The sequence below is a fragment of the Chelonia mydas genome, chromosome 19 (assembly GCF_015237465.2).
Source record: "Chelonia mydas isolate rCheMyd1 chromosome 19, rCheMyd1.pri.v2, whole genome shotgun sequence".
NCBI classification, from domain to species: domain Eukaryota; kingdom Metazoa; phylum Chordata; order Testudines; family Cheloniidae; genus Chelonia; species Chelonia mydas.
The window spans coordinates 5,067,339-5,081,705 of record NC_051259.2 but is presented as its reverse complement, the minus strand read 5'-3'; the positions used below and the strand labels follow the sequence as shown (position 1 = coordinate 5,081,705).

The window sequence follows — 14,367 nt, the reverse complement described above, 5'->3', positions numbered from 1 at the left end:
TCTATTATACCCCTCCCACCGAGCCTAGGCCACCATAAACTTCTCTGCAATTGGCGTCAGCCTGCTAAGACCAGATGTCCATGATCCACCTACTAGAGAGGAGCTAATTTTCACTAATTCTACAAAGCTAGTGGAAATGGCAGCAGACGAACAGTGTTCCAAAGACTTTATTATAATGTATTTAGATGCCTAAATTAGGATTTAGTTGCTTAACTTTAGACACCCACTCACCCCTCTCTGTGCCTCAGTTTCCCCATCTATATGTTTGGGGTACAATAACCCTCCCCACTTCAGCAGAGAGGTTGTGAGGCTCAATTAATGTTTATAACATGTTTGGAAAGAGTTGGATGAAAAGGGTGATTTATTTTTTACTCATGCACAGCCTACGGGCAGTGCATGGCCCAACGTTTGCAAAAGAAAAAAAAAATCCTGACATCATCATAATGAGCTAAGCTTGAACAGAGAAGATCAAAGGGAACTGTCAGCTCTGTAATTCTGTGAGATGCCTTCTATATAAAGTTCTTTGCAACTTACCAAAAAGTTACAGTAAAATGATAAGCTAATGAGCAGGAGAACAATGCACGTTCCAGAGATCTGGGCAGTTTAACTGCCGAACCTGTCACTTCTCCTGCAAAGCTTCTTTGGTCATGGAGGAATAAAAGGGGTGGGGAGCAAACGGGAGTGAATTTCCCATCAGCCATTTTGTCAAGCTCCCAGAAATAAACAGTTGCTTGAAGATTCCAAACCTTTGTTCCCCTGAACACTCCGCCTCTGGATAAACAGCAGGTGCTTTATTACGGCCAACACAAAACAAGGAGAGGGAGAAAAAGCCCCAGAAGAAAGAGCAAAGGTCGGACAACTGTTTTAATGGCAGAAGCATCTCTGCAAAGATTTGTTTTAATTGAAATAAAACTCCACGCTAGCGGTATGTCTGTACTGCAATCGGGGAGTGTGACTGCGGCTCGTGGACACACCTGAGCTAGCTTTAATCCAGCTAATTTGGGGTACCAGAACAGGGAAGCGGTGGAAGCCTGGAAACCTGGGTGCTTAACTCAGGAGGTGAGCCAGCGCTGAAGTGTGGGCTGCAGCTACTTCACTGCTCCAGTACCCGAGCCAGCGCCATTAAAGCTAGCTCATGTATGTCCACCCTGTTGATCTCAGTGTAGACATAAGTGGCAGACTGGGCTTTAGGCCAAGATTTTCCACAGCGATAGATTATTCCATTTTGGGGAGCTCAATGCAAGCCACCATAAAGGGGCCTGATTTTCAGAGTCTGGGTACTCAGTACTTTCTCTCAGCGGCCCCCTTTAAGTAGGTGGTACCATAGTGGGACTCAAAAATCCCAGGTTCTAATCTCAGCCCAGCCACTGACCTGCTATGTGACCATGGGAAAATTTCTCTGCCTCTGTGTTCCCTCCCAACCTCTGTCTTCTCTATACAGACTATGAACTCTTTGAGGCAGGGACTGCCTCTCACTAGGTATGCACAGCATCTAGCGGGAGGAAGCTCTGATCTTAGCTCTAGGTGCAATAGTAAAAGAGAGAATAATTTCCTTCCCTTTATGTCAGAGTGCAATAAAGATTCCAGAGTCCAAGGCTGAATTAATCCCCTTGATTGTGGAATATAAAAAAAAACAAACCCGGCGGAAATCCAAACAACACACCTAGGAGAGACAGAGAGAAATGCTATTTGCAAGCTTTAAAATGGATGTTTGACAGTGGCGAATAAAAAAAAAACCCTGACAAAAATTAAATTAAATGCTATTTTAAAAGTGCTTGACAGCATCTATTTAAGTGGAGAGATAACCTAGCAATTGGAGCATCAATCTCTATTCCTTAATGGGCTGCACTTCAATACAGGGCCACGATTAAGATGGTTTCAGCATCTGGATAACACAGCACTGATAAACCTTCCTCTGAAAGCACCCTGATGTGCGTGCACCACAACAAAGCGGAGCCTTTGTCTTTGAAACACCACTGAGACCCACCCTTGAGTTACTGAGCCATAAACACCCTTTCCCATCACATTCACACATCAGGTTCTTGGGCTGTAACCTGGAAAAAGCATTTCATAATAGGTGCAACATCATCAAGTTTCAAGGGATGCTGCCAACCATTCAGCCTCCCTGAATCACTCCTTTTCCAGGAGATGCTTCCCTGCAGGTGTTTAAAGGGGGGATGGTTCCCGTAAGCGGATGATGCTCATCATTGCATTGGGGAAGATATTTAATGGGACGTCTTGTGTGCCCGACCTAAGCAAGTCTGTGCATGCACAAAGAGAAAAATTCTGATCTCAGTTACATCGTGGCAGACCCAGGAGAAACACTGTGGAACTCAGTGGACTTTCTGTAGACTTACACTGGCATATGGTAGGCACTGTCAATGAATCCACTCACTTTGGTCAATCAGGGAGCCACCTGCGAGCAAATTTTCTGCGGTACCATGTGCAACTGATTCACTGAAGTATACAAAGCTTGTGCAGAATGTGACCCGATGTCTTTTTATCATGGTGTTTGCACAGAGAAGAAACACTGCAGAGCTGTGGCTAGGCATTAATAGTAAAAGCATTTAGTCTTCCAGAGAGACGGTTGCAGAGCATTAAACAGAACCCAGGCCTTGTGCTACGATGAAGACTACCACTGGAACTGAATGATTTGGAGAGGGCTGAACAGCCGGCAGTTGATCTTTAAATACTTTGTGGAAGTTGGGTGCTCGGGATGAGGGTGAAGGTATGAGTTGGTAGAAGGAAGGTGCCTGAGGCTGAAATGGGGATCAGATGAGTGGAATGAATATCGGATCATTCAGCTGCTTATTTCCTTGTTGTTTTCTGGTTAGCTTTGGTGGGATAGGTGATCTAAGCAACCTTAATTCCATGAACACAGCTGCAGACAATTTCTGATAGGTCATTTTTAAAAAAATAAATTCTCATTGAAATTTTGAATTTCAATGAAAAAATAATGGATGAAATGTATGTGCTTTTTTTGCATTTTTCAACCAGTTCAATCAATGAAGTTTTTAGCCACAGTTTATACTGAGGTTCCATTTTTATGTATTTTATAAAGGGGTTAATAAACTAGTAATAGATGCTTTAATAGATAGTTAAGCAATTGCTCCTGAGTCCAGTTGCTCACAACCAGAGTTTATAACTAGGCTTTGCACAATTTGATTTTTATCAATTTAAATATTCACAATTGTGCAATATGGGCATTAAGATTTTCTTCTGATTTGTATCCATTTAAATTTTCACAATTGTGGGAAATTATGGGGGGGGGTGTCAGATGCTGTGGGGCTAGACACTAGTTATTTGAGGATAGCAAATGCTGAGATTCAAGGAGTTAATACTTTACAACCATTAAAACACAAATGGCCAACATCACATGGCAAAATAATCAAAGAAAATATCCTTAAATCAAACTCTAATAAGTTATTGAGCAGGATGTTTCTTACTTTGCCCAACTGTAACTTCAATTATTATCAAAATACTTTTTAATCTGTGTACGGTGAAATCGACATTTCGTGACATTTACCGATAAAAGTCTAATCCTTCCAAGCCTGCTTATAACCATCTATAGCATCTTCTGCTGAGGTGCTTAGATACATACTACTCATGACCAGAACATGCTCCTTAGACATCTGCTTGGGCCTAATTATTAGGCCTGACCCGGACCCAAGCCCACCCAACCTGATCCAAGAGGGTAGAGTCATTTTCCAACCTGACCGAGCACTGACTCTTGTCCCTGAGCCTGGGTCAGCGCCACGGCTGCCTGCTGCCCATGGGGTTGGCTGTCCTCCTATGGCCTTGGCGTGGGCAGCAAAGTGCTGTGCTGTGCGTGTCCTGCAAACTGAGCGGTGTTGGGATTCCTTGGCACACTCACTGTGCACACTCATACACACAGGACACAGTGAGCGACTGCACATCAACTCCCCCAGCAGCAGGAAAAGAGCCGAGCTGACCCGAGCAGGTCTGGTTGTTTTCCCAACCGACTCGCACCTGACAGTTATAGTGGGGTTAGGGTGGGTTCAGGTCAGATGCAGGGCTCAGATGCTTATGACATCTTATTAATCACTTACTCGTCCTTTACAGAATTACAGGGCTGCAAGGGACCACAAGGGTTATCTAGTTTAACTTCCCGCCAAGATGCAGGACTTGTGTCTAAACCATTTAATAACAATACCTGACTCTTATGCAATACTTATCTTTAGATTACAAAGAACATTCAGAAAAATAACTTTAATATAAAACGTGAATATAAATATATTCTGGTGGGCTTTCACTCTAGTAACCCTGGTCTCTAACTCCCAGTAAAAGAAGTGTCAATTGAATTGCAGTGGGATTTATGTACTGCTCCCTCCCATTGTCAGATTTTCTGTGGGTTTTTTTTTGCATAACTGTTAAACACACATCTCTTGTGCATTAACACACACCTTATTGTGTTTTGCAGTAATCAGGCAATTCCCCCAGAAGCCTAGCAAAGATTCTTTAAAATTAGCCTGGCCATGTAACACTGGCCTTTCCATTATCGGACATAATATTTGGTGTTCTGTACAGACTGGCATGTAACTGATATTAGACTTTGTTGCAGTTGTTACAAGTGAATTATTGTGGTGAGTGGAAGGTCCTGTTCACATTTTCCGAAATCCCAGAATTGTCACAGGTTCTTGTTTGCTAATCCAATTTAAAGTTGGAGTCTTGTTTAGTGACGCGGTGAAAATGCTCTTATTTCAGCGTCATACCTACCATTTCTCGAGCGTGCGCCTCACTCAGACGCAAGAATCCCCAAATAATTTAAGGAATCATTTCTCTCACTGGGAAATGAAGCCACCTTTGGGCTGGAATGTGACTGTGGTTTAATAAAGCACATCACGGCTACCCAACCAGTTTAGCCTGGGATTGGAAGAATACCACCATATCCAACTGAAATTGCAAGCAGTGGGAGTGTTAGGGACCAAAATGGATTTACACAAAATAGAATTTGCCCAGGAGAGCAGTATTAACAGCTGTCACCTTGTGAGATATGCCATAGGATCTTTCACAGCTGCTAGTTTGCAGGAGTTTGATTTGTGCTCTGATTATCAGGAAGTTGATGATATATTTCTACCTCTGCATGGTGTATACATTCTTCCTTTGCATGTTACCTAGGGAGGTGGTAGAATCTCCTTCCTTGGAAGTTTTTAAGGTCAGGCTTGACAAAGCCTTGGCTGGGATGATTTGATTGGGGATTGGTCCTGCTTTGAGCAGGGGGTTGGACTAGATGACCTCCTGAGGTCCCTTCCAACCCTGATATTCTATGTGCAATTATAAGTGTGTGCATAAGGCAGGCATTTGCACATGCAAAATTGCACAGAGACTGCAGGTCTCAACTTTCTGCGAGCCAGACCCTTTATGATAGGTCTCATCTGTAAGATGGTGCTTCAAGCAGCAGGGTATTTTCTGTATCTTGCACTCTAAATAGTTCCCTTTCACGAGCATTATTCCTCCTCCTGATGACCCACAACTGGCCCAGACCCCTCTACATCCTGCAAAATTGTGGGGCAAGAAGTTAAAACACAGGCTGCCCAATGAGCAATACAGACCATAGAAATAGATAGCAAAGATCCCTCCGTTGGCTGCGTCACTGTGGAATTTCATCAAGATCTGATTAGAGGAGCTTTGGGCAGATTTCTTCACTGAGTTCCCCGTGAACATGCCCAGCTGTGGGGCTGTTTGCTGTGGTCCATCCCTGAAAGCACAAGTCAGAAAGAACACAACCACATTACACCTTTCCCTGTTATCCCAGGTTGGGACCAGCCTCTTGGCACTCCGATGCACACATACACACAACCTCCTGTTCTTTCCTGCCCTATCTTTGTTTTCACTACCCCAATCTGTGACATTAGGTTTCCCATGACTCCTTCGGCAGCCAATAACTTCACTTCCAGAGTGGTACAAGTGGATTCTTCCCAGGTTGGCCCATATAATTGCAGGCAATAGGGACTCCAGATGTGACCAATAATCTGCTTCTGAAGAGAGGCTTCATCTCTGCCTTCTGAACTTTCATCACCTGCCTTTGGAGAATTAAGGCCAGATGTTCCAAAGAGCTCTGCACCTCGGTGCACAGTGGGTGCTGAGCTCCTTCGAATGTCCAGCTCCAACAGTGGGCACTGAGCACTTGAAAATGTACCTCTGAGCTCTTTAGGAAGTTTGGCCCCATGTGCCCCCCTCAGTGGACCAATGTGGGTGGAGTTATTGTTGTGCCCTGCATGACTTATCCTCCCATCTCCTAAGGGGAGATGAAGATCCTACCCTGCCATGCTCCTGGAGCCAAATTCTCAGCTGATGTAAATCAGCATAGCTACACTGACTTTGGTGGAGCTACGCCCATTTACACCAGCTGAAGACCTGGCTCCCGATCTCTGGGAGCTTGCGTTTGAACCCAGCTCTCCATCCCTGATGCAATGCTCTGCCCTTGCTCTGAGTGAAAGTGTTCTTTGATTTCACTTTGGATTGTTCAGCTACTTATGTCTGATGACAAAGCAAAAGCTAAAGAGGACACCAGCAAATGTAGTATTTCCCCACTGTTCTATATCTATCTAGGACCACAAAGTCGTTCTGCAAAGGAATAAACAAGCCTGGGAAAACCTCTGCTGGGGAAATCTGAAGCGAAAGGCAATTCCTATTATGCTAGTTTGAACCAGATTCATTTCATCTAAATTCAGCTTGAAGTAAAGACCCCATTTGCCATTCATAAAAGTATCCTCTGTCAAGCCCCTTTGGCTGCCAGAGAGATTTTCTCTTATTTCGTTCAGCAGAGCATTTCAGAGATGAAGGGCCGGGCTGAGGAGAGAATCCAGCAGGAGGAGGTAACCTGTAACCTAACAATGTCCAGTCTCAGCTGGGATGATGTCCTGCATTTGTCCCCAGCAGAGATGCAGCGTCTAGAGAGAGTAATTGGGTCAGACTGGCTGCAAGAGGGCGGCATTTGTTTAAACTGCGCACAGCATGGGTTTGATTTCTTTGTTTTTGAACAGGTGGTGATCACAGAATTAGGACTCTGAGAGACTCATTGCCACTCAGTCCCTAGACAGTATTTATCCTCCAGGGGCCAAATCTTTGGTTGGTGTAAACGGCATAACTTTAATGAAGTCAATGGGAAAAAGATGGTGAGAGTTCAAAGTCACTGGAGCTACAGCCAACGTACATCGGCTGAGGATCCATCTACAGATCTTTGTCCAGTCCCACATGAAGGGGGTTTCCACCAGTTCCTTTAGGAAACCAGACCATGTTCAGTCTCATTCCCCTTGGGGACTTTTCATTTGAAATCCAGCCAAAGTTTTAGGTTAAGATCACGGAAGCTAAGTTTGGAGAAGATCTCTCAGCTCATCTTGACCATTCCCCTAAGCCAACACAGCACAAGGTTCTATGGAGAAAGGGCCGATCAGATACAGAGCTGATACTTACTAGGCCAAATTCCCATCACTCCTAGCTATATTCCAAACCCCACCCTGAAGCATTCTTCTCCCCCCCGAATGCTTCATAATGGCCTGGTCCAGCAAAGCACTCAAGCATATGAATAACACCATTGAAGTCAATGGAACTTTTCCCGTGCGTGCGTGCTTTGCTGAACGGGGGCCCAAATCCCTACAGATCAGGCAGACAGACCAACCAAGTCAGCTCTCATGCTCCCGCCGAGGCACCCACCAGATGGTGATGAAGTCATTGTAGGGCTCCGTTTGCAGCAGTGTAAAGTTGAGATGAATCCCATACCCTGCAGGCACCGTGACGAGCCAGGCGCAGTCCTGGGAATTGGGGTACTGGTTGGGGAAGCCCGGGGAGTAGACGGTGCCATTCTGGGTGGTGATATTTCCTCCGCATGGGACTGCACGGAATTAACAATGAACAGAAACACAAGTACAATTAACAAACCCCTCCTGGATCCCCTGCCCCTCTTTGCCTTCCCTCCCTTCCTCCCCCTATGGTGAACCTCCTCCCTCCAGTTGAGCAGAGATGGATGCACGACTCACTCCTGTGCCCAACGATGCTGATCTTCTCCTCAACCCTACTAGATGATTCAGGGGTGATCCGAGAATCAGAGGCTGATCCAGATGTCTAACTATAGCTCCCAGCTCCCCTCAGCCCAGAGGGCTCAAGATAAAGGCAAGATTTAAACTACACTGTGTCAACAGGGAATAAGCCAGCACTGAGGGGCTGCAGTGACTGGTCTCAACAAATACACGAGATGACAGAGCTAGAGCAATTAGACAAGACAGTGGTTCTGATTACACATGGATCCAACCCAAAACCCTGGACTGAACCCAATATGCACGTTAGGAATCCGTGGATCCTGTCCCAAACTTTGCAGCTCCATCCTGTTACAGTAAACCCTGCTTAGTGCCTCGGGGCTGGGCGGAAACAATCAGAGGCTTTTGGTACCCAGTTGACAACCAGGTGCGCTGATAAATCACACCTCGTGCTCCAATACAGGGACTAGGGCTCACCAGCTGTGTGTACCCATGGGGGAACAGCATGCTCCTGAACCTGTCAGTGGGCAAAACTATCCAACCATAAATACCACGACCTGGACCAGAACTGCTGAACAGCTGGTGTTTTAGAGAGCGGATCTGAGAGCAGGGGTGGGGGTTATTAGTAGTTATTATTTGCATGACAGCAGCACCTCTACCCTAATTGAGATCTGGGGCCCACTGTGCCGGATGCTCCACACACACCCACGAGCTTGTAAGCTAAACAGTCGAGACAAACAAAGAATGGGAGGGAAACAGAGAGGTGATGTGACCTGCCTAGAGACACACAGCTGATGAGTGGCAGACAGGGAACAGACCCCAGGCTTCCTGAGTCCCACATCTAGGCTTTACCCACTGCATCATCCTACCTCTCTAGGACGCAAGATTTCTGGTACAGAACGTTTTCCAATCTGCTTGGAACAGCGCTGGTGGATTTGCAGCGCGTGATTAGCTCCCTGCAGACAGGACTGTCTCTCACACCTTGTGCGCCTGATTCTCCTCTTGCTTACGCACAGCGTTTCATGCCGGAGTTGCACCATTGACTTCAAGGGAGTTACTTCCAATTAATGGTGTAAATCAGATCTGAGGCAGGCCCTGTGTATTTAGTGCCTAATCCCGCTTTGCCTATTCACGTGAGCAGTCCAAGCGAGAGTGTGTACACACACACACACACACACACACACACACACTTACTTTATATAACAAGGATGAGATTTGCAAAACCACCTTGGAGATTGGGATGCTCAATCCCTCTCAATTGTAATAAAACCCGTGCAACCCCGTGACTCCCAAGGGAATCCCTTCAGTAGCTTTAGAAATCTCTGCCTCTACTGATTTATTTCAAAATCACTACTTCTCTTACAGTTCAATGGACTTTCCGCTGTGACCTGCATGGGAAGGGGAGATTGATGGACGAGGGCAACTATTACTCACAGGCAGCTTCTATGCAAAAATAGACAGCGATTGGTGGTTGTGTTTAAGAAAGAAAGTATCTGAAAAGGGAGTGTTTGCAATGATATTAATAGTGCTAACAATCCAGCGTACACAGTGACTCCTCAGCAAAAACACCCCCCCCACAACTGGACTTAACCACCTCTTCCTATGCCTAAGTATGTGGCCCCTGAAGCGTCACATTTAGAAGTACTGTAGGACATGCCAATTGCTTTGTACTCCCTTCCTCGTGGTGTAGCAGGGTTCTTGCTAAAGAAAGCAAGCAGGGATGAAAGACAGGGCTGGATGGAAAATGTGGGCAGAACGGTTATTTAAATACCTTAGGGGCTCGCTCCTGCTACCTTCAAGGCACAGTGAAGTCAACGAGCATTGAGGGTCTGCTGCACCTGCAGCTGGAGCTCAGCCCCTTGCAGGACGGAGCGCTAATGGGCGGATATTCAGCCACATCTGCAGCAGGTGTATATCACCAGAGCTCCATTGAAGTCAACTGACACCAGCTGAGGATGTGGCCCTCTATGTTTTATGTCCTCCAGGGCTAAGGAATCTTGATTCAAAAGAGAAAAACAAACGCAGCTCCCCAATACAAGGCAAGTTTGGGAGCAACTGGTCCAAAGAGACTGGTACAAGCCATCCTGCTTACAGGGGGAATCTTCAATAACCAGGCTTGCACTTCTTAAGGTTTCATATAAAAGACCCCTCTACAGTAAACTGCACAGAACTCAATCTCTCTCTCTCGGAATGATGAAAGGCCAAGATAGCCTTGCTGGGGTTTGAACAGAGAAACTACACATTTCAGCCTTGATGTCAAGAACACCAAGCCATTCGCTCCGGCTAACACCCTGAAACCACTCTTGGAAATCAGAGCTGCAGACACAAGTCTTGCAAATGGAGCCTCTTGCTAAGATCATTAAAGAATTCCGCCTCCAACAGGGAAAGATTCAGCAGCATTTTAGTGATGCAGCCGTCACTGCATAAGGGAGACCAGACTGCGCATTGACACAACCCTACCACTGAAGCCCGATAGCTGCAAGGGTCTTTTCTCAGCAGGGGCTCAGCACAGTGGTGGTGATTAAATTTACTTCAGCGCAGTACTGGGTGTTGCAAACACAAAGTGCGGAGCTGATCAAAGCCCCAGTTCTTTATCTTATTTATTTAGCTGCTCCGACACATCATAAAGTTCTGACTTTGATAGGTGTTTGAATGGGAAAAAGGCAAAACTTATTTAGAACAATAAAACACTGTTCGAATCAGGCTCAGTGTCAGCATGAAATAGCAGGCTGGGAAAGAAGGAAAAGTTAAAAAAAATAGAAAGAAAACCAGGCAGAGAATGCTGGCCCTGTGTGGCCATAAACCTGTCCAAGAGCCGGCAGTAATTTCTCAGGGGTTAATAAATCAGCAAAACGATGATGGTTTCTTAGCATAAGCAGGGAGCACAGATTCTGAAGTTGCCACGTGACAGCGCTCAGGGAAACGTGCTCTGTGGGGAGCTTGCAGAGAAGACAAATCAATGCACTTGCAATGTGGAGCCATTGTCCCTGGAGAGGTTAAGAATGGATGAGATCTGGGTTCTAATTTTTGTCTCTGCCACTGAGTTGCTGAGTGACCATTGGCAAGTCACTTGAATGCTTTGTGTTTCAGCTTCCCTCATCCGTACAATAGACTTAATAATAATACACAAGGCAGTGGAGCTGAGAGGGTTAGATAATTAATATCTGTGAAGCCCACTTCTATCCGTGGAAGACAGGCGCTATGGGCCTGGTTCACAGAGGTTCTGACAATGGGCGCTTTAAGTGCTCAGCACTTTCAAAAAGCAGGCATGTTTTTCTCAGGGCCATATACTGCCTTATTGCACAAGCACTACTCCCACTGACAGTCAGCAACGGAAAAAGCAAAGAACAAAACGCTGCTAGCCAGAGAGGGGCTTGACTCATAACCCCAGATGCAAACACACCCTAACTCTGGAAGATGAACCCAGGTCTGGGTTTGAATTTCGCCGCTCGCCCACACCTCCCAAAGTGGGCTGACCCCAACTCACTGATCCTAACACTACCAGGGTCGAGACCTGTAGCCGTACGACACAGCTCAGGCCTGTCTCTAGCAGCAGCTTGTGTTTCCAGAGAAACTTGCATCCTGTAGGATCACAAAGCACTTTAGGTTTTACAAATGTAAAGGGCCATGGCCTGTGCAAACTACAATGCAATGTAGCTGGCTCTGGGGTGAGACAAAGCAGCTGTTAAACAGTGCACAGCAACGCTACACAAAGGCTTAGGAAAGGAAGAGCTATGCCCTCGAGGACCACATGCATATAACAAAGAAACTGCAGACCATATTTTTATCTCTTCTATTGGATCCTCCACTATCACTGAGCTGCTGTTCTGAGCTTGTTCCCTTCCCGCTAATCAGCATCGGCACAAAGCCAGACTGCATATGAGTTTGAATGAACCTGAGTCAGCAATCTGGGCTTTGACCTAGAAAGAAGGTGGATTTAAAATACCAAGGCAATGTCATTTCCTCCTTCCTCCCAGCTGATCCATCAAAATCAAAGGCAAGCAAGTTACCAGAAGCCAGTACTGAGCAGACTCCTCGGGCTACCCAGAAAATCCCCATGATATTCAAAGGTGACCCAATAAAGTCGTACCTTCACACCTGGGCAGTGGGTGGTCCCAGTTCCTATTGGTCCCATGCTGACATGTCAGGACTGGATGGCCAATCAGCTGGTATCCAGGAAGGCACTCAAAAGATACGGACTGGCCAACATTGTACCCGGCTCCTCTCACAATGCCATTGGCAAAAGGCTCAGGGTCAGGACACTCTTGGAGTTCATAGGCTGGAAATACAATAAGGAGACAAGTTCTGTATTTCATGCTTTCCTCTAAGGGCTGGAGTCATTTTCCCCTCCTGCCAAGGGTTTCGTAGTGCTAGAGCCACCGTCCTCACCATATCTTGGCTGTCGCTCTAGAGGATGGAGGTTTAATGCGTGCAGAGGAAATGGGGCATGGGAGAGACGGCCAAAATGTCACCCCAATGGACAAAAATCCCTAGATAAATGCATGTCCTGTGGCAGTAAATACCCCTTTCCTCCCTGCCTCATAGCTGGATTTAGGACCAAAAGGGCTTGAAGCTATATAAAAGTGGTCTGATCCGGGATGGCAATTCCCACATAAAAATCTACCCCTTGGCATGATTAGGGATTTCGGGTGAAATTCTGGCCCCACCGAATTCACTGGGAATTTTGCCATTGACTGCAGTGGGGCCAGAATGCCACCGTTAGATTCTTCACAATGCTTGATGTTTTTGGTTTGGTTTCGTTTTTGGGTTTTTTTTGGTTTTTGTTTTTGTTTTGTTTTGTTTTTTTAAGAGTGGTGACTCTATAAAGGGATTAAAGAGCCAAACGTTCTTCTGATCGATAGCGATTAGAAAATCCTGCTACTTGTGGCAGGCGTGGTCACGGAGCAATGGGTCCCGCTCTTGGTTTATCCTGTCTCTATGAGGCCTATGTCCACAGAGTCAACCCATAGCTCGCTTCTAATGGGGGAAATCTGCCAGGTTTTTCAACAAAATGGAAGTGGTTTTGGTGATAAATGGATGGCAGTTGGCTAACATGCGCTGCCTGTCACGATGAGTTATTATTGATCAGCATAGCCAGATCTAATTTTCATAGCAATTTCCATGAGATTACCCATGGTGCCTTGGACTGTGCTTTTCCCCCTAAATCGTACAACAGCGCATGAGTTATATGGTACACGCACGGGAAAGCCAAAGGAAAATTAATGTTTTCAATTAGGTCTGAGTAGCTGCTTTTAGTGCTATTTCTGGGGAGTCTGCCCTTTGCCAGCCTTTGGCTGCATCACAGGGACAGAGAGATATGCTCTGCCTTTTCCACTCATAGTTTGCCTCTCTTCTGTGGTGGCAGGATCACTCAGCTCCCAGCTGCGGCACACTGAAGTCCATCTCCTTCGTTACACAACACACAGCTCCCCTGCACGACACCTGGTCCCTTCAATGCTCGAATCCCCCAAGGACGGGGATGCAGAGAAGGCCGAGTGTTTTGGGAAATGTAGTACTCACGAGAGCTCCGGATTGACAGCCCTGCAGACTCAGATATACACTGACCCATTCCGCTTGAGGTACATATAGAAATGTGGCTGTTTCTAGGTATATAAATGGAAATCTGCTTCTTTGGTCTGCTCAGCTCTTGGCTTCTTTTAATGAGGCTGCCAGTGTATTGCAATGACCAATGTGCCCCTCCGCAGAGAGGCCAACAAGCGAATGAGCCATGAGACTCAACAACCTGAGAGACGGCCCCTCCAAAGGCACATTGGTCAAGGGACATTGTGAGGGGAAACAGCACTGCTGTTGCACATGCTGCAGCTGGATGAACCAAGGAATCCAGGGCTGTCAACCCAGCGCCTTCCAAAATCAGAAAATCCACTCTGAGAAGTTTGAACAAGAAACACCCAGAGAGCTCCTGCCCAGAGGGTTTCACAGACTCACAGGAATTCACTGCTCAGGGGCCTACATGTTTAACAGCAACTAGGGATCGGGGGTGCTCAATTTTTCAGGTGCCTGACTTAAGACACCTTAAACGGGGCTTGATTTTGAAAGAGTTGAGCCCCGTCCCCCTGAAAATCATGACTCCCTGTAAGATGATCTCAAGCTGAGGATGCAAAACCAGAGGCTCTTCAAATTCACTGGTCACTTGTGAAACTTTAGGCCACGGTTTGCTTATTAATTGGTGCTAATTTATTTCTCTGCCCCCACTCTCATTCTCGGTTAAGATTCTCAAACCATGCCCAGCACCACGGCATATGAATATTCAATTAAACTACTGCGTCTCTTTTCTTTTAAATGCCCAGTTCCCCTATCCACAGCCCATATCAGCACAAATCAAGAGCGCATCACAGCTCTAGGAAACAGA

General features: G+C 46.1%; 1 protein-coding gene across 2 annotated transcripts in view; it reads right to left on the bottom strand.

The window, feature by feature from the left end:
• CSMD2 (CUB and Sushi multiple domains 2) overlaps positions 1 to 14,367 on the bottom strand; it is a 563,293-nt gene that overhangs the window by 78,813 nt on the left and 470,113 nt on the right. For both annotated transcript variants that reach the window (XM_037881906.2, XM_043532277.1), the window contains 3 exons: positions 12,088 to 12,276; positions 7,678 to 7,855; positions 5,574 to 5,719 (listed from right to left, as the gene is read on the bottom strand). In XM_037881906.2, the coding sequence (XP_037737834.2) occupies positions 5,574 to 5,719; positions 7,678 to 7,855; positions 12,088 to 12,276 (513 nt within the window). The remainder of the gene's footprint in view (positions 1 to 5,573; positions 5,720 to 7,677; positions 7,856 to 12,087; positions 12,277 to 14,367) is intronic.